The sequence below is a fragment of the Dunckerocampus dactyliophorus genome, chromosome 5 (genome assembly GCF_027744805.1).
Source record: "Dunckerocampus dactyliophorus isolate RoL2022-P2 chromosome 5, RoL_Ddac_1.1, whole genome shotgun sequence".
Lineage (NCBI taxonomy): Eukaryota > Metazoa > Chordata > Actinopteri > Syngnathiformes > Syngnathidae > Dunckerocampus > Dunckerocampus dactyliophorus.
This window is the reverse complement of record NC_072823.1, coordinates 195,086-221,251: the sequence shown is the minus strand read 5'-3', so window position 1 is coordinate 221,251 and position 26,166 is coordinate 195,086. Positions and strand designations below refer to the sequence as shown.

Genomic DNA, 26,166 nt, shown 5'->3' with positions numbered 1-26,166 from the left:
CTGGCCTGTCACGATCATCGACAAATGGAACGATTAAAAAAAACGGGTAGGTAATTACGACACCCTGGATAAACTGACGTGTATGCGTGTCTTGTCTAAACAACACAGGCTGAATGACAAGAGGGTTCACTCTGCATCTGTTTGTGGAATGAACGGAGAGAGTGAACCCTCATCTCATTCAGCCTCTTTGTGGAGGCGGGGCTACTAGTGAGTTGAGACAGAGGTTTTAGCAGTTGGCTTCATGAGCAAGCATACGCTGACAAGAATGACGGCACAAAAGTGATAGTTTGTAGGGCGAATGCCACAGCCACATTGCGGGAATATTTCGGTTTTAAACAGAATGAACATGGTGAACGCATGAACACCGACAGCAGACATGGACAGTTTTCTCAACTGGGGGGAAAAAAAACCTACAGATGGAGGCGCTCGGGCAGCGGAGCCTTCATCCCAACAGTCAACGCTTACTCAGGCGTTTGGTCGGCAAAGTAAATATAAACAAAACAGTGCAAAATGGTGCGCGCACACAGACGGTGTCGCGAGCTACATTGCAAAAACATTCGTACCGGCAACTTCTGTGTCTAGCTAATGTCTCACACAGGTACACTGTACAAAATACTTGAGTACCATCTAGTGGCTCAAATGTGAATGACGTCTCATGACAATTAATGAAAAAATGGTCACAAAATGTTGCCAATAATGTTGAATATTGATGATAATTTGTAGCACAATTATAGACCAGCAAATTTGTGATAGTGACAGGCCTGGTCTCCTCAAACATTACAGTAACATTACTGACACCTAGTGACCAGTGTAGAATACTACATGTCATCACAATCTCTTTGAATGCTTAATGTAGGCAAAAAACGTTATGCGTATTTTATGATTAATAATAGAGGAATTACTGTATGGGGAAAAAAATAATTTGCAGGTTGATAAATAGATGAATATGTATTTTTTGTTAAAAAAAGATCATTTATTTCAAGTATGTACTTACAAAAATGACAGTAATAAGCTTGATGAGTTTAGTTCAACTTAACTGTTTGTCACTTTCCAATGAAAAGCAACATAAGTTGTTTTTGAACCAAAAAAAAAAAGTGATTTGATTTGCTTTTCATTGGCTAGCGATGTCACGCAGATAATTCCACTGACACAAACAATGCTGTCTGTTTTGTGTCCAGGCACAGAACATGGACGCTTAGAAAGTTCCAGACGTTTTGCTTGGATCAGTCCATTGGTCCCCAGCCCATAAAAACCCACAGACAGGTACAAAAAAAAAAAAAAAACCTGTTTCCTCCTCACAGAGAAAATGCAGTTCTGGAGTGGCAATGACCATATATGGAAAAAAGTGATAAATAGGAAAACAAAAAAAATCTTGAGGTTATACCATGTTGTTGCTCTCGCCGATTTTATCCACCAGCTGAAAGAGAAGAAAAAGGGTCTAAAAGACTAGAAGACAACAAAAGTGCATCAGTGTGTTCCTTTATTGTGGTTTCACTGCTAAGATGGCTGCAAGGTACGATGTTGCTTCTTTGTATTGGCACTTAGTATGTATTTTCACATCATGAAAAATGAAAGCATGCACTTGGGTATTTTGTAAAGCAACACATGTAGATATGCTACCAAGTTACCGTATTTTACGGACTATAAGCCGCACTTTTTTGTTTATCATACTTTAACTTTAAAAAAATAAGTACTTTTTTTTCATTAATATTTCAACTCTATGCTACTAAAATTAGATTATTTTTCCTCATTAGGAGTTTATTCTTGTAAAATTGCAACTTTTTTTATTGTTATACTACAACTCTTTAGTCCACTTATTTTGACTTTATTCTGAAAATTACAGCAGCTTTTTCCATTTCAACAATTTCAACTATCTTCTTGTACATTTTCTTTTTGGAATTTATGGCTTTATTCTCATAATATTTAGTCTTTTATTCTCGTAACATCAGAACAAATCAAAAATTAGAGCTGTATTTGTTGCATTGTTTGTTTCTCCTAACTTTTCAGCTTCTAAAAAATAACATGTTGTTCAATATTTCAACTTTATGCTACTAAAATGATGGTATTTTTTCTCATGACGTTATTCTCGTAAAATTATGACTTTTTCTCTTTTTTCCTCTTAATATTATTCCTATATTGTTATATTCTTTACTCTTGTAAAATTACTGATTTTTCCATTTTTGCTGATTTTTCTTGATACATTTTATTTTTAAAAATGTGACGTGTGGCACAAATGGCCCCCGGCTGCACTTTGGACACCTCTTGCACTATACGGTTGTTTAAAAGACTCCAAAACAAGATGAAACATCACAATGGTCATCCATACTTACATTTCTGATCCATGGTAAGCTAAGTAGGGAGCCCAGCACTGGTACCCGTCTGATGAAGCCCACCGCAACCGGGAAGAATCCCCTGTTGTAGGGGGAAAAACAATAGAGAACATAAGACAAGTTAACACTACAGCACATTAATTGATCTTTTCTTTCCCCTTGAGCTGACCTAAATAAGAGGAAGAAGCCGTAGATCTCAAGAATGACTCCGATGATCGGCCAGCCAATCAGAACGACAAACACTCCTCCCAGGAAGAAGCTGGTGGCTTTGGCTTTATGCCTCTGGAAGAAGAATCTGAATGTTCTCTCCAGGCCAATGACAAAGGACAAACCTGAGACAAACAGTATCTGAGAAACACAAATGGGGAAAAATGGAGGATGAGGACTGTGTTTGACTCTTCGACACTGTGAAGTCAACTCACATTTCCAATGGCCAGGAGAGCTTTGTCAAAGAAGAGCATCATCCCAAAGAAGAGGAAAAATACTCCGAACCCTGTCAGCCCCATACCAATTTCTGCAGGAAGCAAGGAAAGCAATACAATATGATAAAAAAAAATGCACAACACAAAGAAGGCCTGTGACAAAAAGGTCAGGAAAGCTTACCTTACTTACTTTAAAGACATGCTAAATATGTATGCTGCTGTATAAAACTAATGAGTAAATATAGGATATGAACTGTTATTTTTAGAAGTACAACGGTATCAACGTGCTATCCTTTCCGCTTCCTCTTTTCAGGAGACGTCACGACGCCTCTCAGCCAATAGTGTTCAAGCACCTACTAGCCAAACAACAAATAGCTAAACCGGCTTTTCAACACAAACAAAAGAACCGCGTTCGGGGCGGTAGCTCTTACTTTGCGAATCCGTGAGTGAAATCATGTTGGTGGCGGCGTAGGGGTGTTGCTTACGATCCGTATACCGACAATAACCCTCCAGCTATTTGAAGATGGTGGCGAGTAAACTGTTGATTCTTCAGTGGCTGTGGGAGAGACGCTAAGCTAGCAAGCCGCGGTTTCAGTACACCACGTCCGCCTCGAGATCGTCTATTCTCACACAAGGTTGGAGCAGCCCACTCTGACGTTAAATCCTCAACTGGTTTTAAATATGTTTTATATTTGTGTAACCTTGTATATTTAAATGTATATTTTTAAGAGGTGTTAAATACGATCAATGCTGTGCAGTGAGGGATTTGTAGCATGCTCTGACAAAATACTCCACTAATGGAAGAGTGAGAGAGCGTCGCGTTCATGTCCGGCGCATGCGCAACAGACTTTATTATGTACAGCCGAGCATACTAGCCTCATTCGTGCTTTCTACACGTGTGCTACTTAAATCACGCCAATAGTTTCGCGTGTTTGGTGTTTAAAAAGATAGACACCTTCAAACGCTGAAAACATTGTCAAGTAATGCCACGGGGTGCCTATCTTTCTATGTTTTCCAACACAAACTACAACTCCCATCATCCCCCAGAGATGCGACACTCGAGACGTGTTTGCTGGAGTTGTTCGTGTTGAAGCAGGCAAGGGGATTCAAATAGCAGCTTGTTAGCTGGTCACCATGCCTTACCTTTGAAGAAACCAACATTTCCCCACACCAAGTCGGTGCCTGAAGTGAGCAGCCATGAGCACCGTGTTCGCCATTCTTCTTGTGTTTGTCGGCTGCTGCAGCAATGTGGTCTCCCTGGAGCTGCTTGTGAGGTGAGTGGCTCACACTGCATGTTGAGCATGGACTTTATTCTCTGAAAATGTCCATTCTTGCCATTTCTCAACTGGTCTTAACATTTGCAACAGGAGTGTATATATGGGGAGAAAAGCGTGGATCGTGAGATGAAATGATTTGTGCAATAATGACAAAGTGGAATACAAATAGGAGAAGTCAATTATAAAATTGGTTATGTGCATTAAGGATAGCAAATAGGACTCTGATTTGAGTAAAGGGTTGAAATAATTGGGGGAACAAAATCTATCAGTGCCTGCTTTTAAAAAGTAATTAAATGTATTTGGGGTATGCTGGAGCCTATGCCAGCCGATTTATGGGCGAGAGGCGGGCACACCCTTTTTTTTTTGGTTTCTTGTTTAATTGTATGTTTACAAAGTGCCATGGGATGCAAATGGCCACCAGGCCACACTTTGGACAACACTGGTATACGCACGTACACAAACAATCCAATATCCAAAGTAGCTAGCATTCCACGTAGCAAAAGACAGTTTGCAGTGTTGTTTTTGACAGCCATTTGATTTCTAGACTTCGTCTTTTGGACGAAAATGCTTCCTGTGTAGTCAAGTTTTAGTCATTTTTATATGCCATAGTTTTACTCCAGGTTTAATTGACGAAAACTCTAACTTTTTAGTCTAATTTTTGTTAAAATATATAGTTGGATGAGGGGAAAAAACAGAGGGTATATGATTCCTCTTTCAGTATACAAAGTACACCTGTAAAAGCCTTCAGGTGAATACAAAAATCAAATGTAGGTACAGTAATGTTACATCACATTTTTTCGAAATACATAATGTTTTGTGCTCGAATATGGCCTCTTATTTTTTTTAAATGCATTTTTAAGCAAATTGACTTGTCCTAAACGAAGCATTTTCAAGCATAAAAATGGCTAAATGATCCAACTAAATGAACTACAGAACAAGCATTTTAATGAATGTAGTATTCTACAGGGTCAGGCAAAATGATCTGACACATTTGTGGGTTAATAAAAGGCAAATAAAGTAAAGAAACAAAAAAGTGTTTTTATTTTGGAAAAGTACATATAATGCCATTTTGTTTCATGATGTTTTAAAAATGAAATCAGTCCAATGGGATCCATTATTGTCCACACACTCAATGCAGATCCAGTAGCTGTGAAGTTGGTAACCATAACAAGATGGTGTTTCCAGCTTGTACGGATCATGTCTACCAAGATTGAAGTGCAAACGGAATTCGTTGGTTTTGATAAACATTTCCACAATGAAAGCGCGATGCTCACCAGTCCAATTCATGGCAGCAACTGAAAAAGAAACCAAAAACAATGGCATTATAAAAAATAAAGCAAAATGGCATCTGAAAAAAATGGCATTATATGTACTTTTCCAAAATAAAAACACTTTTTTGTTTCTTTACTTTATTTACCTTTTATTTAACCTACAAATGTGTCAGATCATTTTGCCTGACCCTGTACATTGGCCACCAGGTGTCATGTTCGTTGAGACGGGCACTGGACTCCTCACTAAGGTTCCCTCGGGAACACATTTACTGTGACACTGCAGGAGTTGTATTTACGTCTTCCATGGCTTATTTACTCTTATTCTGTCTACTATATTGGCTAATACGAGTGTAAAGCCATTAAAAGCCACAAGGAAGTACGCTGTCCAGAAAAACAACAACAAGGGTAATGTGCGAGGCTGTTATGTTATTCATGTCTAATATGTCTTATTTTCTGATTATATCTACTATATTGCTTTATACAAATGTAAAGGTGACTACAGGAGTGTTGTTTCATGTCTTGAAGGCGCTAATAATGTTAAAAAGACTATTTAAAAGGCCATAAACAGGTTTTCTATGCCTTAACTATGAAAATCTTCCATTTCTTAATATTGAATCCTACTTGGTGGAAATTCACTTATCACGGTCAGGTGTGGAATCAATTACCTGCCATAAAGGAGGGATTGCTGTATGTTGTATCTTGAAAAAAACATAATACTCGCACAATGGGCAGAAACATCATTAGGCCTGTCACGGTAGCAAATTTTGCTGGTCGATGATCGATAATTTCAACCTTTTTTTTTTTATTAAATCATAATATCATTTGGTTTATTATTATTCAGTGATCATTTTGTCACGTCACATTTGCGCCACTAGGTGGTAGTCAAGCATCATGTACCTGAGGCAAACACGTACGAATAGCGGAACATCATCACTTCACATTAGCAATCCTACTCATGGTGTCAAAAGAACTCCACACAGCAACGCAGTAGGTGGATAAAAACAGACAAGACAGTGAGCTAAAAAGCAAGCGATCATACATGCTGAATGAAGGCAGAAGTCACACGGCTGTAGGGCACCTGGAATACTGTAAATGAATCTTAATGGAGGACGAGGAGGAGCAATATGTTTGAACAAGAATACAAACACGCTAAAGCCTAACGGCGCCAGGACAAGCCACGCCCAGAGGAGTGAAATATGCGTGAGTCACTCAATTTCTTGTGTCCAATCTTGTAAGTTGATCAATTAAAATTCAAACAAAATTTGAACTGTGATAAAATGTTAATGCGAAAAGTGTATGGTGGGGGGTTTTACAGCCTTAAAACATATGTAATCATTGCACAAAAATATAGTTGGCTACTTGGTGGGTTTCACTTATTGCAGGCTATTTTGGAAACCTATCCCTCGTGATAAACGAGGGAACACTGTAGTAATTTATTGACGGTCCTTAGTATAAACAACCAGCGGCTAGAGTGGCACTTCTCGTGCGAGCTCCCCGCACCATGAAACAGCAGTGAGGGGGAACAACCGCTGTGGCTACGGACCCCAATATCCAACGTCCAATGTGAAACTAACTTTGTGTTGCCTTTTCTTCTTCTTGCGGGTGGCGGGAGTCGAGTGGCGACCAGCTTTGAGGCGCATTACCGCACCTACCATGTTGGAGTGCGGCCCAGAATTGCCAACGTGATATGGCAACTGGATCGGTTTGATCTCGTGGCGGAAGCTGATATTATCCGATCTTCAAAATACAGTGGATCGGGGCATCCCTGTCCTCAACTCCCAAACACATCTCTAGTCCTCCTCAGCACGACACGTTCTTATTGTCAGCAGACCACAGCGAGGTGCATTCAGGGGCACTCGGAACATAACAATGACAGCACTAAGAAAATATATAAATCAATAAATAACCCTTTCTTTGATTTTAGTTTTCACAAAAAAAAAAGCTCAAAATTGAAAATGGAGTTATTTTTGGCCAAAATGGTGCAGCCCTGGTCCAAAGGTGTTTTTCTATCAAGTGAAATGTTGTGTTTTCATGTGCTTGTTCTCCAGGGAGTTCCCGGGATGCGGCAACATCGTGACGTGTGCGCAGTTTGTGTTCATCGCGCTGGAGGGATTAATGTTTGAAGCCGGCTGCGGCAGGAAGAAGCCGGTCATCCCCATCAGGTAGGAGTTTTCCAAACGCACGCAGGCGGCACAGAAACACGACAAGGATTTTTCTGCATTTCCCTCCTAGGAACTACGCCATCATGGTGAGCATGTTCTTCACAGTCAGTGTCGTCAACAACTACGCTCTCAACTTCAACATCGCCATGCCACTGCACATGATCTTCCGATCCGTAAGAGACCGGCGCTTGTCACTGGCGACACGACCGCCGTGGTGGTCTTACCTGTCGTCTTCTTGCAGGGGTCCCTCATCGCCAACATGGTCCTGGGGGTCGTCATTCTGAAGAAAAGGTCTCGAGGCTCACAGTTTTACCTTCCGGCTCCCTTTTCTAGCCGTCCTCTTACCTCCCGTCTCGTCCTCCTGCAGATATTCACCCAGCAAGTATTTATCCATCGCTTTAGTTTCATGTGGCATCTTCATCTGCACCGTCATGTCAGCCAAGCAAGTGGTAAGTCACTTTTTCATCTTCTTCTCTTTTTCCTCTGAGCAAATCTGGACATTTATTTCATCCGTTCTAGGGTCAACATGTGGCCATCATAAACCCTTCATTAACCAAAAAGTACACTTCTTTTTTGGAATGTTGCCCATCATCCACAATCTTCACGTGAGACATGAACACATGTCTTTCTCTTTTCTGTGTCCTCTAAAAAGATAAAAAGAGGCAGCTAAGAATGCAAGTAATGGGGCACACCCATTGGGCCTAGAACGCCTTCTGAAAAACACTCCAAAAAGCGCCAACAAGGTTCCTTTTCCGTAATGTGAGCTGCTTATTAATATAATATATTATATTTCTATATATAATTTAGCAGCTGTGAGCTGCTACAGCGACATACAGTAGCTTATAGCATATAGCTGGATAAAAAGAGACGCAGGGCTCCGAACCAAAGTGTCACTCTGACTTACAGAGTATAAGGCCAAAGGTTCCATATACAGTAATCCCTCGTTATGGCGGTTAATTGTTCCCAGACCCGACCGCCTTCAATGAATTTCTGCAATATAGGATTCAATGTTAATAACTGGAATATTTTGGTGTTAGAACATAGAATACCTGTTTATGACTTTCGAAATACAGGTTTTAACATTATTAGCGCCCTCTAGACATGAAATAACACCCCTGTAGTCACCTTTACACTATTATTCTTTGTTCATTAACATTGCACAGGCTATGGCCTCCAACTATTTAGCCTCTCCAACTTACTTCGTCTCAACTTGAGAAAGTGTTTCAAACGGAGTGGGGACGAAGGACAAAGAAGCCAAAAACTTAACCACTTCCACACAGAATGAGAGCACCTATTTTCACTCTCTCGACCATGGTGTGTGGACTGGGCTGTGCTGGCTCAGTAGCCAGTCTCCATGCAGTGTGAAAGGTCATGTGATCTAATAACATTACTGATGCCTGGTGACCACAATGCTCCATAGAACTACATAGTCTTTCTGTATTTTTGGATGAACAATAATCCACAGTCAACCACCAAACAGCCATCATTTGTTCATTCAGATTTGAAAAAGTGTGCTATCGTGAGGTGGTGATATTCCAACAATAATATAGCGAGGGACAGTAGCTTCTCTGCCATGTTTAGCTTGACGGGTACACCTTATCCTCAATTAGACTGAATTCATGCTCGATTTTAAAGCATGCGTTCATCAGCTAGAAGGTGAGAATTGAAGTAAAAAGTGTGTTTGCGTGCCGTCTTTCTGCAGAACGTGGCCAGCGAGGGATCAGAGGAGCAAGGATTTTACCCCGTCATTCGCTGGCTGGTGGGTGAGTTGACACGGCGGAGGTGTTTCCTGCGACCGTCGGCCAAGCTGCAAACGTTCGTCACGTCATCGATGGCGTTTGCGTCACACACCGGCCAACGAATATCATTCTTCACCTTCAGGAATCGCCATGTTGACCTTTGCTTTGCTCATGTCGGCGAGGATGGGAATTTTCCAGGAGACGCTGTACAAGAAGTATGGAAAGCACTCCAAGGAGGCTCTTTTTTATAACGTGAGTCAGTCGACACCCCCACCACCCCAAGCAAAAAAATACAAATCATGCACGCAGCCATAAAACACCTGGAAAATGCATTTGTTGCTCATCCAAACCCTATCATAAAATAAATGTAGCGTATATACATCAGGACAGGGGTGTCAATAGTGCAGCCCGCGGCACACTCTACTAATGTAATTGAACAAGAAGACGAGTTTAATAAACAGCAAAAATAAAAAAAATCCACTGTAATTGTACAAGAATAAAGTCAAAATATTAAGCGAAAAATGTAATCCAACAAGAAAATTTAACAGATTTTTATGAGCATAACATTGAAATGTTAAAGAAAAATGATTTTAGTTTTTGTTTTAAGTGCTAAGACTATGAGGAACAAACAAAACAACAAAGTTGTCATTTTTGGAAAATTAGGTTGCGGATAAAAGTTATGTTATGTTATGAGAATAAAGTTCAGCTTTTATGGGAATAAAGTCATAATTGCGAGGAAAAAAAGGAACAAGAAAGTTGAATTAGTTGGAAAATTAAAATAACAGCAGAAATGGGGGTGGAAAGCAGTCATTTTACAAGATTAAAATCAGCAAAAAGCCGCATTCTAATGAGGAAAAACGTTGCATTATGACGAGAATAAAGTCAATATTATGACGAAAAATGTCATCTTAGTAGCAGAAAGGTGAAACACAAAAGGAAAAAAAACATTTTTGTTGCAATGTAAAAATTATTATTTTTTTGGGGGGGAAAATGAGGTTGTGAGAAATGAATGTGACAAATACGGGAATCAAGAAAATGTACAAGAATTAATTTGAAATAGTTGAAAAATTGAGAAGAACAACAGTAGAAATGGAAAAAAACAGCTGTAATTTTACACAAATAAAGTCTAAATATTATAAGAAAAATGGCACATTTTAACGAGAAAGAGTTTCTATTTTATCAGAATAAAGTCGTAATATGATGGGGGGAAAGTGATGTCGTTTCAGTTGAAATATTCAAGACAAAAATGTCATTCTCTTAAAGTCATAATACGAAAAAGAAAACAAAACGGCATTGGACAGTAACGTTTGGAAATTAGGTTGGGGAAGAAAAGATATTATGAGAATAAAGTCATAATTACAAGATGAAAATTTATAAGAAGAAAGCTGAATTAGTTGGAAAAAGAAATGGGAAAAAAACAGCAGTAAATTTACAAGAATAAAGTCAAAATATTGTAAGAAAGAAGTTGCATTCTCATAAGGAAGAGTTGCAATATTACGATAAGATATTAATATTAGTCGTAAGATTATGAGGAAAAATAATTTCATTTTAGTAGCTGAAGTAGTTGAAATATGAAAGATTTTATTTATTTATTTTTTTAAAGTCGCAAACATAATAATGTCATTTTTTGAAAAGTTGGTTGTGAAAAATGAATGTTACAAGAATAAAGCTTAAATCTGAGAATAAAGTCATTCATCACAAGAGGAAAATAATGAAGTTGATATGGTTGGGGGAGGGGGGCAACAGAAATGGAAAAAATGGCTGTAATTTTACAAGGAAACTGTCACGAGAATAAAGTCGCAATATTACGAAGAACAGTAATGTCATTTAAGTAGCACATAGTTAAAATATTAAAGAAAAAAATATATTTTTAAAAGTTGCAATGTAAGAAAGAAAACAAAATAATGCCATTTTTGGTTGTAAAATATAAATATTCGAAAAATAAAGTTAAATATGGGAATAAAGTCCAAATTATGAGGAAAACATTTACAGGGGGGCAAAAAAACAGCAGAAATGGGGAAAAACAGATGCAATTTTACAAGAAAAGACTGGTGCCGTTATGAGGGAAAATGTCATTTTAGTAGTAGAAGAAAAAATAATGTTTTAAAAGTCATATGAGAAACAAAGAAAAGAAAATAAGAGTAGCTTTTAGAAAAAGAGGTTCGGGGGGAAAGTTCTAATCTTCTGGGAATTAAGTCATAATATCACAAGAAGATCATCTACAAAGCTCATTGAAGAAAAAGATCTTTCTGTTGACGTTACTATTGGAAAAAATAAATCAATAAAAATATTTACCATTGAAATCAGGGGGGAAATGACCGTACTCTGCAACATGCAGGCCACGCCCCCTGTAGGCCAGTCAATCAAACCGCTCCTCTTTAGCCGACTTTTCCTGCCCGTTCTCATCTTCACCGTGTGCCTTTGCAGCACTTCCTGCCTCTGCCGGGCTTCCTGCTGCTGTACACGGACATCTACAACCACTGTGTCCACTTCAGTCAAAGCCGTGAGTCACATCCTCTTCCTCACCCACGGACGTCGTCCTTCCTCATTCAGTCATGTAGCACGACAGGATGACATGTTTATGAGCCGCATCGTGACTACACAAACAAATAGAAAAAACACAAGCATATCATGTTGGATGGTACGATTGGAAGTTTAAAAATACCAAAACAAGTATTAAAGTTGGGGTTAAAATATTCCTTTTCAATGCATTTCCAAAATTCTCAAAAATGCAAAAATGCTGATGTTGACTTTCAAAAGGGCCAGGTGTTGGATGATATTTAAATTATTTGATTTATTTTTATCACAGGACTTATCCAACTACAGTAATCCCTCGTTCCACACCCCACCGTGACAAGTGAATTTTCACAATTTATAACTGGAATATTGTGGCAGAGTGTAGAAAACCTGTTTACCACCTTCTAAATATGCTTTTTAACATTAGAGCCCTCCAGACATGAAATAACACCCCTATAGTCACTTTTACACACCTATTACCCAATATAGTAGACATAATAAGAGAATAGAAGACATATTAGGCATAATAAACCTGTTTACCACCTTCCAAATACACTTTTTAATATGATTAGAGCCCTCCAGACATGAAATAACACCCCTATAGTCGCCTTTACACTCCCATTACCCAATATAGTAGATATAATAAGAGAAAATGAGACATATGACATAGAATACTTGTTTACCTCCTTCTAAATACATTTCTTAACATTATTAGCACCCTACCCACCGGCTCCCCAAGTCGGAGCCATCCTCACTGACTACGAAAACAAATAAGAAGAAACAACCCGAGGGCCCTCCGAGAGGCGGGGTGGAAGAAGGGCCCACCAGGACGGACCAAACGGTAATGAATGGAATGGATAATGACTACGAGAAGTTCCTCCCGAAGTGTAGTTGTGGGTGGCAGAAAGTGACCTCACTAAGAGGCTTGCATATCCATCAAGGAAAGATGAAGTGTGGCAGGCAGCCCAGACAGCACAATCGCACTGCTTCGGCAGGTCAGACGAAAGGGACCCAAAGCCAGGGAGCAAACCATAGTGTAGCAGGACCCGACAGTGCAGGAAGGGCAACAGCAGAGGAAACGGGGCAAGAGATGGAGACAGCAAGCCTGGATGGTGGACACACTGTCCCTACTTCAGCCAAACAAACAGGAAGTATGCCCAAGCAGCTAGAGCAGCGTGGCAGGATCAAGTGGCCAACTGCAAAGGAGAGAGGCGCATGGAGCAAACTTGACAGAGACCTGAGCGGCATAGTGGAGCAAGCTTTGCGAGGCAAATTTGAGGACAAGCTGAGGGCCCTCAGTAACATCTGCTTCCAGGAGTGTAAAGAAAGGTTCGGAGAAATCACAGGGAAACGAGCCACACGCTCACTTCCTACCCAGAAAGGGCGAAGGGAGAAACAGATCGAGGAGCTCCTATGCAACAGACGCCAACTCCGGAAAAGGTGGAGGAAAGCAACCCCAGACGAGAAACCAGGTCTAAAGCTACTCTGGGATGAGCTCAAACAAAAACTTGCAAAACTTCGCCGCGCAGACCGGATCAGGAAGTGGAGAAAGAGAAAGGAGAAGGAAAGAAGAGCCTTCTTCCAGGACCCATACAGGTATGCCAGACAGCTGCTGGATGAGAAACGGAGCGGAAGGCTGGACATCTCCAAGGAAGAGCTGGAGCAATATGCAAAGACCCACTACACCGATGCAGACAGAGACAAACCACTTGGTTCCCCAGGCCACATACCACGGCCACCACCACCAACCATTGCCTTTGACACCTCTCCACCAAGACTAAGTGAGCTTACAGAGGTCCTGAGGAAAGCAAGATCAGCCTCAGCACCCGGACCAAATGGGCTGTCCTATAAGTTCTACAAGAACAGCCCACAAGTGACCAAAATCTTGTGGAGGCTGATGAGGGTGGCTTGGAAGAAGGAGTCCATCCCAGCCGAGTGGCAGCAGGCAGTTGGCGTATTCATCCCAAAAGAATTGAATTCTACCACCATCGATCAGTTCAGGAGCATCGCATTACTGAACGTGGAGGGGAAGCTGTTCTTCTCGATTCTCGCAAGGAGAATGACCAACTTCCTTAAGGGCAATGGGTATGTTGACACAAGTTGCCAGAAGGCGGGGATCCCAGGGTTCCCAGGGTGTATTGAGCACTCAGCCGTGATCTGGGAGCAGATCCAGCGGGCCAAGAGGGAGCGCACTGACCTCCATGTGGTATGGCTAGACTTGGCCAATGCGTATGGGTCAGTACCACACAAGGTGATTGACTACGCAGTGGAGTTCTTTCACATCCCAACAGCTGTCAGCACCATCATAGCCAAATACTTCAGCAATTTCCACATGTGCTTCACCTGAGAAGGTTCGGCAACAAGGTGGCAACAGCTGGAGGTCGGCATTGCAATGGGCTGCGCGATCTCGCCCATACTCTTCGTGGCTGCCTTCGAGCTCATTCTCCGTGGAGCAAGACAAGTGGTTGGAGGTGTGAGGCTGCCATCTGGAAAAAGACTTCCCGCCCTGAGAGGGTACATGGACGATGTGACAAGCATCCTACAGACCGCTCCATGTACAGCAAGGGTCCTCAAACGCCTGGATGAGCTTACGCAGTGGGCAAGACTGAAGATAAAGCCAGCCAAGTCGCGGAGCCTGTCAATCAGGAGAGGAGTAAGGACCGATAGGACGGTGTTCATGGTAGGGGGGGAGAGGATACCCCTGTTGTCAGAGCAGCCTATTAGAAGCCTCGGAAGAGAATACACTGTTGACCTCTCTGACAGGCAGATGGGCAAGCGGGTACAACAGCAGCTGGGGCACGGCCTGGCCAGGATTGATAGCAGCCAGCTCCCCGGGAAGTTCAAACTGTGGTGCTACCAGTTCACACTATTCCAGCGTGTGATGTGGCCACTTAAAGTCTGCGAGATTCCATCCACCACGGTCAGCAGGTTAGACAGCATTGCAAACACCTATATAAGGAAATGGTTGGGTCTCCCTCGCTGCTTCTCCAACGCAGGACTCTTTGGAAAGAATGCACTTCAGCTTCCATGAAGTCAGTGGGCCTTGGGTACAAACAGGAAAAGGCCCGCCTGGTGTTTGAACTCAAGGAGTCCAGGGACCCTGCAATAAGAGCCGCGGCAGTAGCCGTCAGAATGGGGCGCAAATGGAGGGCCCAACCAGAAGTGAATCAGGCTGTCAGTAGGCTACAACACAGAGAGATCACCGGGAGAGTGCAGGAAGGCCGGGCTGGAGTCGGCTTCAGGGAACCAATGAGATTCTGGTCAAAAGCCTCAAGACAGCAGAGAAGGGCCATGATTGTGGAGGAAGTGGCTCGAGCAGAGCAAGAGCAGTATCTCATCAAAGCGGTGTCCCAGGGCAAGCAAGGGGCATGGACCAGGTGGGAGGACACTGTCCACAGGGTCATAACCTGGCAAGACATCTGGCAAGCCCCACAGGCACGGCTCAGCTTCATGGTCAGGGCAGCTTACGACACCCTCCCGTGCCCTCAGAACCTCTCCACGTGGTTTGGGAGTGAGGACAGGTGCTCGCTGTGTGAAAGTGACAAAGTAGGCCTCCAACACATCCTGGCATCATGCAAAGTGGCACTGTCACAAGGACGTCTCAGATGGCGGCACAATCAAGTGCTGAGGAAGCTGGCAAAGCACCTGGAGACAAGAAGAACAGCTGCTAACGCAACAGCAAGCGGCCAAACGACTAGCATCTCCTTCGTACGACCAGGGGAGACCCAGGAAAAGGCGCAGGGCAGTCAGGCAAGATCATTGCTAACCCCTGGGAAGGCGTGGGAAATGCGTGTCGACCTGGACAGGCAGCTCATCTTCCCAAGCGAGATTGTGCAATCAACCCTAAGACCAGACATCGTGATGTGGTCCACAGCTGCCAAGCGGGTCCTCATCATTGAGTTAACTGTGCCGTGGGAAGAGGGAATACCATCTGCACATGAGACCAAGCAGCTCAAGTACACCGAGCTGGCAGCAGAGTGCAAAGAGGCAGGGTGGGCAGCATCCATCCACCCAGTGGAGGTCGGGTGCAGGGGCTTCGTTGGCAGGTCAGCGATCCAGCTTCTCCGCGCTCTAGGAACAGCAGGGGCAAAACTACAGCGAGCAATCAAGGAGCTAGCAGAAGAGGCCGAAAAAGCAAGCTACTGGTTGTGGTTAAGGAGGAAAGATAGCAGATGGGGTCAGACACCCCAATAGGGTTGGATGCAGGGAGTGGTAGGGAGACGTCCCAAGATGCCACTTGCCCCCCCACCTGGAGATGTACTGGCTAGGGGGCGAAACATCAGTGAAAGGTGGCACCAGCTGACGATCCTGCATCTGACCCAAAGTGCACTGGAGGAGGTGCGACAGGCAAAATGTCCAGCAGGAAATACCATCTCAACCTGTATATACTACATTAGAGCCCTCTAGACATGAAATAACACCCCTATAGTCACCTTTACACTCCCATTACCCAATATAGTAGACATAATAAGAGAAGATAAGTCATCTAAGACATAGAAAACCTGTTTACAACTTTCTAAATACACTTTGAACATTATTGGAGCCCTCTAGACATGAAATAACACCCCTACACACCCCTGGTACTTGTGTGTCTCACCCAACATTGCAGTAACGTTACTGGCACCTAGTGACCACCAGTGTATAATACTACATACCATCACGTCTTTGAGGGTGTCTCCTGAATGCTTTATATTTGTACAAGTATTTGACTTTGTTTAGCCATTTTTATGCTTAAATGCTTCATTTAGGCAAAAAAAGTTACATTTGCTTCAATGTGCATTATTGGTACTACTTATAGGCCGTATTCAAACAGGAAACAGCGTGTTTTACAAATGTATTTTTGAAAAAGCATTAGAAAGTGTAAAAAGAAGTGCATACTTTTATCCATACTGGTGCTTTTCTTTTCTCTTTCCAGCTCCAGTGCTTGTTCCGCTTATTAAACGGAGTGTGCCGATGATGTGGATCTACCTGCTCATCAACGTCATCACACAGTATCCTTTGTCACATGGTCATTGCACGCCTTCCCTAGTTTCGCTCCTACGTGTTTGACCTTAACGCACTGGCCTCCAAGGTACGTGTGCATCCGCGGCGTCTTCATCCTGACCACCGAGTGCGCCTCGCTCACAGTCACGCTGGTGGTGACGCTGAGGAAGTTCCTCAGCCTCATCTTCTCCATCATTTACTTCCAGAACCCCTTCACGCCGTTGCACTGGGTGGGCACGGCCCTGGTCTTCGTGGGCACGCTGCTCTACACGGAGGTGTGGGGCAGCCTGCGGGCTCATCCCGACGGCACGAAGAAGGCCAAGTGAGGACGGGGCGCTTGCGGACATATGCCGTCGACTTTTCAAATGCATAACTTTAGCAACACAAGCTATGAATATCATTTGCCAGCTTTGAATAAACGTGTTCTAAGGAATGTTCTTGTGTGTTCTAATGTAACCCGCCCTGTTTCGCACCGCCCGCACCGGGGCTCCAACACAGGACCTTCGCAATGGGAGGCAAGGGCGCTGACCACACGGCCAAAAGCCCGGACTGTCGACCGCGTGTTCAGCGTAGCTCTTAAGTCAGAGGGAGTGAGGTTTACCAACGTACACTTGCACAGCCTCACAGGCTGGCACTTTTATTTAAATCAAACCAAGCAAATTGTATTTTGAAATCCCTTGTCATATTTTGGAACATGAACATGTCCAGAGTGCATTTACTGTAAGAGGTATTTCATTCAAGAAATGAGGGGTAAGAATGGCAAAAACTGTACAAAATACGACCCAAAAAATCTGATCAGTATCATTTTACTATGCAATGAGTAAACAGTAATCACTCATTGATCACGGTGTCAATATCACTCCCTCACTATATCACTCATTGATCACGGTTTCAATATCACTCCCTCACTATATCACGGTTTTTCAAATCATGAATAAATGCTATCTGTTTGGTGCGTCTGTGTAGGCTCTCAGTCGTACAGGAGTTGTCCAACGAGGGAAAGGCTTCTTGAGACGTCATCTGTATTTCTGTGAAGAAGGTGTCGGACGTTTCGCTCCTCATCCGAAGAGCTTCGTCAGCGAACTAATAAGTGCTGGTAGCCTAGGCCTTAAATACAGTAAGAGTGGGTGGAATTGGTGTGCCGACACCCTCCTCCTATTGGTTCCTTACACTAAGCCTGGGCGGAGTTGTGGTCTAATCCTCTCCTGCCATTAGCACCTCCGGTCAAATGGAAGTGTAGCTCCCTGTAGTTGGGTATGAACGACTCTGATACTAGCTCGTTAGCATTTATTGTTCTGGCTAAGGAACCAATAGGAGGAGGGTGTTGGCACACCAATTCCGACCTCTCTTACTGTATTTAAGGCCTAGGCTACCAGCACTTATTAATTCGCTGACAAAGCACTTCGGATGAGGAGCGAAACGTCTGACACATTCTTCACAGAAGTACAGATAACATCTCAAGAAGCCTTTCCCTGTCTGTTTGGTGGTTGTCTATGGCCTACTATTAGTCCAAAAATACTATGTACTGTAGTATTGTGGTCACTAGGCATCAGTACTATTATGACACTCCATTGCCTTTCACACTGCATGGAGACTAGTGATGTGCGATATCACAGATTTTGTTTCCGATCCGATGCTGAGTAAAATGTGACTGGTAAGTTTAAAAAAATGTACTTCATAACGTTGCATAAGGACGTGTAATTAATTTAATGAAATTATTCCTTTAAATGTAATAATTGTATAATTCTAGTAATTTTTTCTAAGCATATTGAGGTAGGGGGTGATTTATAATGTAGCCAAGCTAATGTACAACAAGACAAAGCCATATAAAATACATTTTGAACAAAAATAAGGAAAACAAAATAAATTATTAACTTTAAGAATGAAAACTTTATTCACGCATTGCTCGGTTTACAATGGGTCAACCTTTCTGCAGACGAACCTTTTATGTAAACCTCTGCGGACTGAAGTATCCAAAGTATGAATACTTTGATTTGACAGTCGATTTCAGAGCCTGAAGAGCTGGTTTTAGATGTATCGTTATTTCAGTATCGAGCTAGCAGAGCTGAGCGGACAGGCCATGACTGAGCTGGAAAACAGGTTCTTCTCTCAATCGGTGTGGAAGTGGTAAGTTTTTGGCTTCTTTTACTATGTGATGTATTCCATTGTGACTTGTATACATGTTCAGATCAAAGTGGAAATTAGTGGAAATTCATTCAAGGCGGCCCGGACTGGTACTACAGAACCGCCATAAACGAGGGATTACTGCATACTAATGAGGAAGATGACTAAAGTTTTGCTCAGTTTTACATCAAAATATGGGGAAAAGGTCAGGCATTGGTTGTATTCAGTACAATGTTGGACTAGATGAGTGGCTCCCACCAGTTGAGAAGGACTTAACATGGATGTCAAGTGTTTCTATGGAAATTGAACTGGGACACATCATTAGGTACTGTTGCATATAAGAGCTGTGATTAGAAAAAATGTTTTGTATTCATTGTCTTAAACATATACACTTGGATTAAAGTGAGCTGATTTGGAGATTGGAAAATAAACCGTTCGTTTTTATAGACTGACTATTATGGGTCATCTATGTTCTTAATTTTACACCTTCCCACGTGTTATCTCTGGTTCCACTAGGCACATTGAAATAGCCAATAGGGTATAATTTTCCGATCAATTTTGTACTCGATCCGATCACGTCGAGCAGAAGTGCAATGGACCAATCAGGAGAGGCGATGCTGAGTTTCGGTTTCAACCACCAATGGGAGTCGTCGTTACTGATACTCCTCAGTGGGTAGGGCAGGTTGTGTCTACTTGCTGTGGTTTTGATTAGAGACGAGTTGGTAGTGAAAACGCGTGGCAGGGGCAAGCGTGCAGCGGGCGTTTCATGGGTGGTGACAGCCCGAGTCATCCCCACTGTGGTGCCGGTGACGGTGCCTGTGACGGTGGAGGCGTCACTTTGACGGAGGGCATTCGAGTAAGTGCTTTTGGGTTTGAAAGTTAAACGCCTAAATTAAATATTGTGTGTGCAGCTGTACAAGCACTGGTGGAAACGTCCCACTCACAAATTCCTCCCTTGTGCTCATGTAACGGATGCCAGCCTGTGAGGCTGTGCAAGTGTAAGTTCGTAAACGTGCACACGGGGTTGACAGTCTGGGCTGTTGGCCGTATGGTCAGCGCTCTCGTCTCCCATTGCGAAGGTCCTGTGTTCGTGCCCGGTGCGAAACAGGGCGGGTCACTCTCAGTTGCTAACACTAACAATTGTCCGTTTCTTTTGGGTGTTTGAACCTGCAGGCCGGGTTGAGGTTTCAAGCGAATTATAGAGAAACACTTTTTTTTTTTTTAAATGAGACCAAAATAATGCCTGTAATGTTGCACTGATGAGGCAATAGTTACCACAGGAAGTACTGTACAAAAAACATGCACATCCATATTGTCTACTATATCGGGGAATAGGATGTAAAGGTGATTGTAGGGGTGTTGTGTCATAGCAAGAGAGCTCTAATCGTGTTACAACCCATATTTAGAAGGTGGTAAACCGGTTTGCTGTGCTTAATATTATTTCCTCTTATGTCTACTATATTGGCTAATAGGAGTGTAAAGGTGACTATAGGGGTGTTAATTGATGTCGAGAGGGCTCTAATCACCAATCAAGTATTACAGAAAATACCCCAATCAAAAACCGTGGATGAACTGTGATGTAAGGGCTAAACTACGTGCTCGTTCGACTGCATTTGTCATGGGCACCGCTGAGGACTACAAAAAGGCCAGATATGACCTGAGGAGGTCCATACGAGAGGCCAAAAGACAGTACAGACAGAAGCTGCCATAGTGCCCGTACCCAAGAAGAGCAACGTGACCTGCTTGAATGACTATCGCTCTATAGCACTCTAACATTCCTATTGTAATGAAGTGCTTTGAAAGAATAGTCATGACCCACATCAAAAAGAGCATCCCGGCCACTGTGGACCCTCTACAGTTTCCATATCGCCAGAACCGGTCCACTGATGATGCAGTCAACACTGCCATCCACACAGCCCTTTCTCACCTACAGGGCCAGGACACATATATCAGAATGCTATTTATAGACTATAGCTCTGCTTTTAATACAGTCAGCCCCCACAAACTCACAAATAAGCTCCTCACACTTGGCCTCTCACCCTCCCTCTGTAACTGGGTGTTTAACTTTCTAACAGGCAGGCCCCAGTCAGTCAGAGTCCACAATCGCACATCCAGCTCAAGAATTGTGAGCACTGGGACCCCACAGGGGTGTGTGCTGAGTCCGCTCCTCTACACGCTCTTCACCTACGATTGCGTGGCCTCCCAGAACAACACCAGCATCATTAAATTTGCGGATGACACTACAGTCATCGGACTGATCACTGGTGGTGTTGAAACGTCATACAGAAGAGAGGTGGCGGACCTCATAGCTTGGTGTCGTGATAACAATCTCCTTCTCAATACAGATAAGACTAAAGAGATGATCATCGACCCAAGAACAAGGGAAAAGGAGCCGCATAGACCCCTGTTTATTGATGAGACTGAGGTGGAGAGGGTGAGGGTGAGGGTGAAAACCTTCAAGTTCCTTGGCACACACATCAGCGAGGACCTCCTCTGGTCTCACAACACCCAACAAATTCTGAAGAAGTCCCAAAGGAGACTGTACTTCCTGAGAAGACTGAGGAAATTTGGCATGTCCACCACAATCCTGAGTTGCTTCTACAGATGCACTATGGAAAGTGTCCTTACCGCCTCCATCACTGTTTGGTACGGTAACTGTACAACACGTGACAGGAAGGCACTCCAGCGGGTGATCAAGACCTCACAGAACATTGTTGGGGCAGCCCTCCCCTCACTGCAAGACATTTATAAAACTAGAGTCCTATGAAGAACACAAAACCTCATCAAGGACAGCACACATCCACAACACTCATTATTCACACTCCTACCGTCAGGCAGACGCTACAGGAGTTTGAAGTCCAGGACCACAAGGCTGGCAAACAGCTTTTACCCACAGGCCATCAGGCTTCTCAACGAAGCACTCACACACGCCGCACGCAACACACGCACACACTCATAGCACTTTATTATTTATTCATTTATTTATCTGTATTAATGTCTCTTCTGTTGTTGTTGTTTAATTTATTGGTATTAATGTTTCTTATGTTCTTATTCTTTCTTGTGTTTTCTTTCTTTTCTTGGGAGAATGAACAGAATAAGAATTTCATTGCATAGTATAACTGCCTGTTTTACTATGCATATGACAATAAAACTCTTGAATTGAATTGAATAATCATGTTAAAGTGTATTTAAAGGTGGTAAACAGATTTTTCATGCTCTCACTACCAAAATATTTCATTTATAAATGAAATATTTATAAATGGAACTAATTAGCTGCAATTACCATCCATCCATTTTCTATACCGCTTCATCCTCATTAGGGTCGTGGGGCCATGCTGGAGCCTATCCCAACTGACTTTGGGCGACTGGTCGCCAGCCAATCACAGGGCAGCTGCAATTACTTTTTTCCAGTAAAGAAAAATACAAATATAAAATGGCAACACTTATTGGAACACTATTTATCTAAACACTCTTTAGATTTATACTGCAAGACTTAAAAATATGAATACATTTTATGTACAAATAGATGGTATTAAAACAAAGTTACTGATGTAATTGAAACAATCTATTAATCTATAAAACATAAGACATCCTCTGTTGGCTGTGCTATTATCTTTCTGACAAACACACCGCATGGTGGCGCTGTTTGAGCCTAAATTGTAAGCGTTGCTGTGGGTTATGTGTTTATGTGCACTACTTGGTTTGGTCAGTAGAGGGCGCCAAGTACCCTGTGGGATTGTAGGCAGGCCTTAGCAAGTTATTGTCCATTTATCCCACAAAGGGTATGTGGAGTAGCATGCTAGAGTGTCTTGCAAAGCATTTTCACCACAACCCATAGGAGGCTCCACAGATGTCATGTGACTGCTACCAAGTGATGATGATGATGATCATGATGATGGAGGTCACATGTGTAATGTTGTCAGCTGTCTGTCAGAGTCATCAAACGGATGAGACAAAAGGTCGCCGGTCCTCCGTTGTCTCCGCCTCACGCAGGTGCCGTCCCTCGGTACCCGCCCCCTCGGTGAAGCACCTCCTAACTCTTCTGACCCCGCCGCAATTCATCTTGGCCACTCCACCACAGGAACCATCAGCTTCTTCACCACCATCAGTTGTCACTGCTCACGCTGGAGCTCCACCGTCAGCTGCGCCGCCTGCTGTGGAAAGCCTTGCCTCGCCTGCACGAGAGCAGGAGATGCCACCTCCAGCTGACGCTCAGCACCAGGCAGCTGCTCCACCACCCGCTGAAGCACAACCTCGGCCACCGGACGTCATTCCTTCTCCAGATGTCCATCTACTGCCGCCGCCTGCTTCCTTGGAGCTTTCTGTGGTACCATCTCTTGAAAGCTCCTCCTCACCGCCTGCAGAGGAACCCACCACCACCCTGCCTCTGCCCCCTGACGTGGAGGAGGAAGTCGCCACCTTTGTCTCTGTGGCACCACCTGCAGCAGGTTAGCTCCTCTTCCTGTTCAAGTTCTGCAAGGGGACTGCAACTTTTGTGTGCTCCCAAAACAGCCTCGCTGCGTTCTCCTGAGGAGTTTGAGGAGGACTTGAGGCAGAAAATCAAAGAGGAGATGCAAAGGAGTCTGCAGGAGGAGATGGAAGCGAGGAGGAAGGAGCTGCAGATGCAGTAAGAACAGAAAAACGAATCAGCTCTGCAAACCTCAGCTTTATTTTGCAACATGTCTTCTCGAAGGACAGTACAGCTCTTATAGCAGCGCATGTTGGATTTTCCCTCAATGAGCCGCAAGCAGCACAACAAACATGCATGCTAATCATTCTTTGGAGCTTAAATCTCATGCTAAAGGTTACATCATCTTTTAGCTCCCCCCCATTTCATTACACGTGGAACGGTTCGATACATGTATTGTTGCCCCCCTAATACCTTCTGATCATAAAGACGCAAATATTTTCATGCTTTTTTTGCTTTTTTTTTTTTTCCAGTGCAAAGCATTTAACCAGACCACCTCTGAGAGTTTCCAAAAAAGCAAAGAGGAGACGCATCGCGTTTTGCGTGAGAATTTATTCCCTTTTTACAGTAATAGAACTTTTGCATGTCTATTGTAGGAACTCTTGACCCAACCAGTTGTTTGCGAAGGCGCATCAACGTCCAGCCAGTGTGTGCACATCTTCAGGGTCAAATCCTAAAGTGTTACTAGGAGCAACCAGGAAAGACGCTGTCCTGCTCCAGGATCGCCAGTGCTGACATGCAATGCGTGGAACAGGCCAAGAAAGTATGACTCGCGTGCAAATACCGCCAATATTTTGGGTTATTATGAGTAATACTTGACAGTAATATCTCCCCCCACTTGTACAGAGTCAGCTGATCACTAGAGGCTCATTAGCACTGCCGAGGACAAACGAGACCCCGCACACTTCTGCTTTTGGTTTTAAGGATGGGAACTGTGCTTGTCGGAATCTTTTAGAATAATGTGCCTGAAAAGATCATTTTTCATTTCACGTCAACAACGTCAAACGACAAACACGACAGTCACTTTTGAGTTGCTAAAAAAACTTTACAGTGGTCCCGCCTTTCTCGCGGTTGATTGGTTCCTACGGACACGGAGAAAAAAATTGATGGGTTAAAAAAAAATTGAACTTTTGCGAGATAATGCAAGAAAAAACTGTTTACATTAAAGGGATAGTTGGGATTATTTTAACATGAAGTTGTATGACATCCCCATCAGACGTGTAGTGCATCAACAGTGACTTATGAATCTCCACCATATGAGCCAATGTTAATAAATTGAATATTTTCAGAGTTACAGCATGACTTTTGTGACGTGTATGACTCTCTAAATAAGGTCTTCTATGTCTTATTTTCTCTTACGTCTACTATGTTGGGTAATAGGAGTGTAAAAGTGACTATAGGGTTATTTCATGTCTAGAGGGCTCTAATCATATTAAAAGGCGTATTTTAAAGGTGCTAAACAGGTTTTCTATGCACTAACAAAATATTCCACTTATAAATAATAAATCCTACTTAAGAAATTCACTTATAGCGGTTGAGTTTGGAATCAACTAACCGCCATGAACGAGGGATGGCTGTAATGCAGTGAAATAAAAGATGTGAACTGTTTCTTTGTGTTTAACATTTAAGTGCCTCATGCCTGCTAGGCTGAATGACTTGGGGCTGACCGTACAGGAAGTTAAACACAACAGGAAGTCAAATTGACATCTATATTTTCACTGCTCTGTATTCAAGATCAAACCTGGCCCCTGACCAGAGTTTGCAGGTACAGGAAGTGGGGTAGACAAGCGCTCTTAAAAATGGATGCCAAAGTTCATATTTCACAATTGATTCACTGCTCTGTATTGAATATAAAATAAAAACACAGCCAAATCTGCTGGGGCACCACCCATTAGAGTGGCCACCAGTGATGTGCGATACCACTGATTTTGTTTCCAATTTGATACGGAGTAAAGTTCAGCCTGGTATCAGCGATACCAATACTTACTAAATTCACCTAATGTGTCTGGTAAAAAAACAATTCATATTACAGCATAAAAAGTACAAGACATTTGGTTTGGTTTAGTTTATTTGAACATGAAGGTTACAATGGAATACATCTCATGAATCATTCTTTGACAGTTCCACATGTCCAAAAGGAGTAGGAAGAAGCAAAGCTTATTTAATCCTACCCCCCATCCATTCTACATCTAGTACAGTACATGTAGTTCACTTCCTGGATTCCATGTCATGTTTTCAGTGATAGTCAGGATAACACATAATAGATAACGGTGAGATAGCCCTCCCCCCCAAAAAAGAGAGAACATTCATAATAATGATAATAATGATGACAATACTAAATAAATAAATAAGAACAAAGCTTTTTTTCTTTTTTCCTTTCTTTTTTTTTTTTTCCTTTCCTTTTTTTTTTAAACACAACAAAGAAAATTATAAAAAAATAAATAAAAATAAATAAATAAAAAATAAAATTTAATTAAATAAAAAATAAATAAATAAATAAATAAATAAATAAATAAATAAATAAATAAATAAATAAATAAAATAAAATAAAATAAAATAAAATAAAATAACAAACCTGACAGAACAATCAGGATTCTTCTGCCTTGTATTTAGCAAACATCAACTGCTTGTATTGTTTTTTGAATTTGCTCATCTCGGTACATTGTTTGAGTTCTTTACTCAATCCGTTCCATAATTTAATTCCACACACGGAAATGCTGTGGGTTTTCAGCGTTGTTCTCGCATATAAATGTTTTAGGTTTAATTTTCCTCTAAGATCATATTTCTCCTCTCTGATTGAAAAATACTTAATTAGATTTTTGGGTAACGAGTTATTATTAACTTTATACATTATTCTAGCGGTTTGAAAGTGT

At 42.4% G+C, this 26,166-nt stretch overlaps 3 protein-coding genes across 8 annotated transcripts; 2 read left to right on the top strand and 1 right to left on the bottom strand.

Annotated features, from left to right (window-relative positions):
* Positions 1-992: 992 nt before the first annotated feature.
* Positions 993-3,354, bottom strand: golt1bb (golgi transport 1Bb). 4 transcript variants are annotated; one of them, XM_054775663.1, is made up of 5 exons: positions 3,184-3,354; positions 2,753-2,844; positions 2,500-2,678; positions 2,331-2,412; positions 993-1,417 (listed from the first exon to the last, which is right to left on the bottom strand). In XM_054775663.1, the coding sequence occupies exons 1-5, from the start codon at positions 3,206-3,208 to the stop codon at positions 1,379-1,381; spliced, it is 417 nt and encodes a 138-aa protein (XP_054631638.1). In that variant the 5' UTR covers positions 3,209-3,354; the 3' UTR covers positions 993-1,378. The 4 variants fall into 4 exon arrangements, with proteins under 4 accessions (XP_054631638.1, XP_054631642.1, XP_054631640.1 ...); XM_054775667.1 differs by having other exon boundaries at positions 2,331-2,379; XM_054775665.1 differs by having other exon boundaries at positions 2,934-3,313.
* On the top strand, positions 3,102-17,716 carry slc35b4 (solute carrier family 35 member B4). 3 transcript variants are annotated; one of them, XM_054775661.1, is made up of 11 exons: positions 3,102-3,387; positions 3,800-4,026; positions 7,349-7,462; positions 7,533-7,635; positions 7,704-7,753; positions 7,830-7,911; positions 9,165-9,225; positions 9,344-9,453; positions 11,629-11,704; positions 16,634-16,709; positions 16,790-17,715. In XM_054775661.1, the coding sequence occupies exons 2-11, from the start codon at positions 3,950-3,952 to the stop codon at positions 17,025-17,027; spliced, it is 987 nt and encodes a 328-aa protein (XP_054631636.1). In that variant the 5' UTR covers positions 3,102-3,387; positions 3,800-3,949; the 3' UTR covers positions 17,028-17,715. The 3 variants fall into 3 exon arrangements, with proteins under 3 accessions (XP_054631636.1, XP_054631635.1, XP_054631637.1); XM_054775662.1 differs by having other exon boundaries at positions 3,108-3,194; positions 16,790-17,716; XM_054775660.1 differs by having other exon boundaries at positions 3,102-4,026; positions 16,790-17,716.
* Positions 17,717-22,772: 5,056 nt separating this feature from the next.
* LOC129181070 (uncharacterized) lies at positions 22,773-25,701 on the top strand. Its single transcript, XM_054775739.1, has 3 exons — positions 22,773-22,831; positions 22,907-23,452; positions 23,890-25,701. The coding sequence occupies exons 1-3, from the start codon at positions 22,773-22,775 to the stop codon at positions 23,897-23,899; spliced, it is 615 nt and encodes a 204-aa protein (XP_054631714.1). The 3' UTR covers positions 23,900-25,701.
* The last annotated feature ends 465 nt before the right edge of the window (positions 25,702-26,166 follow it).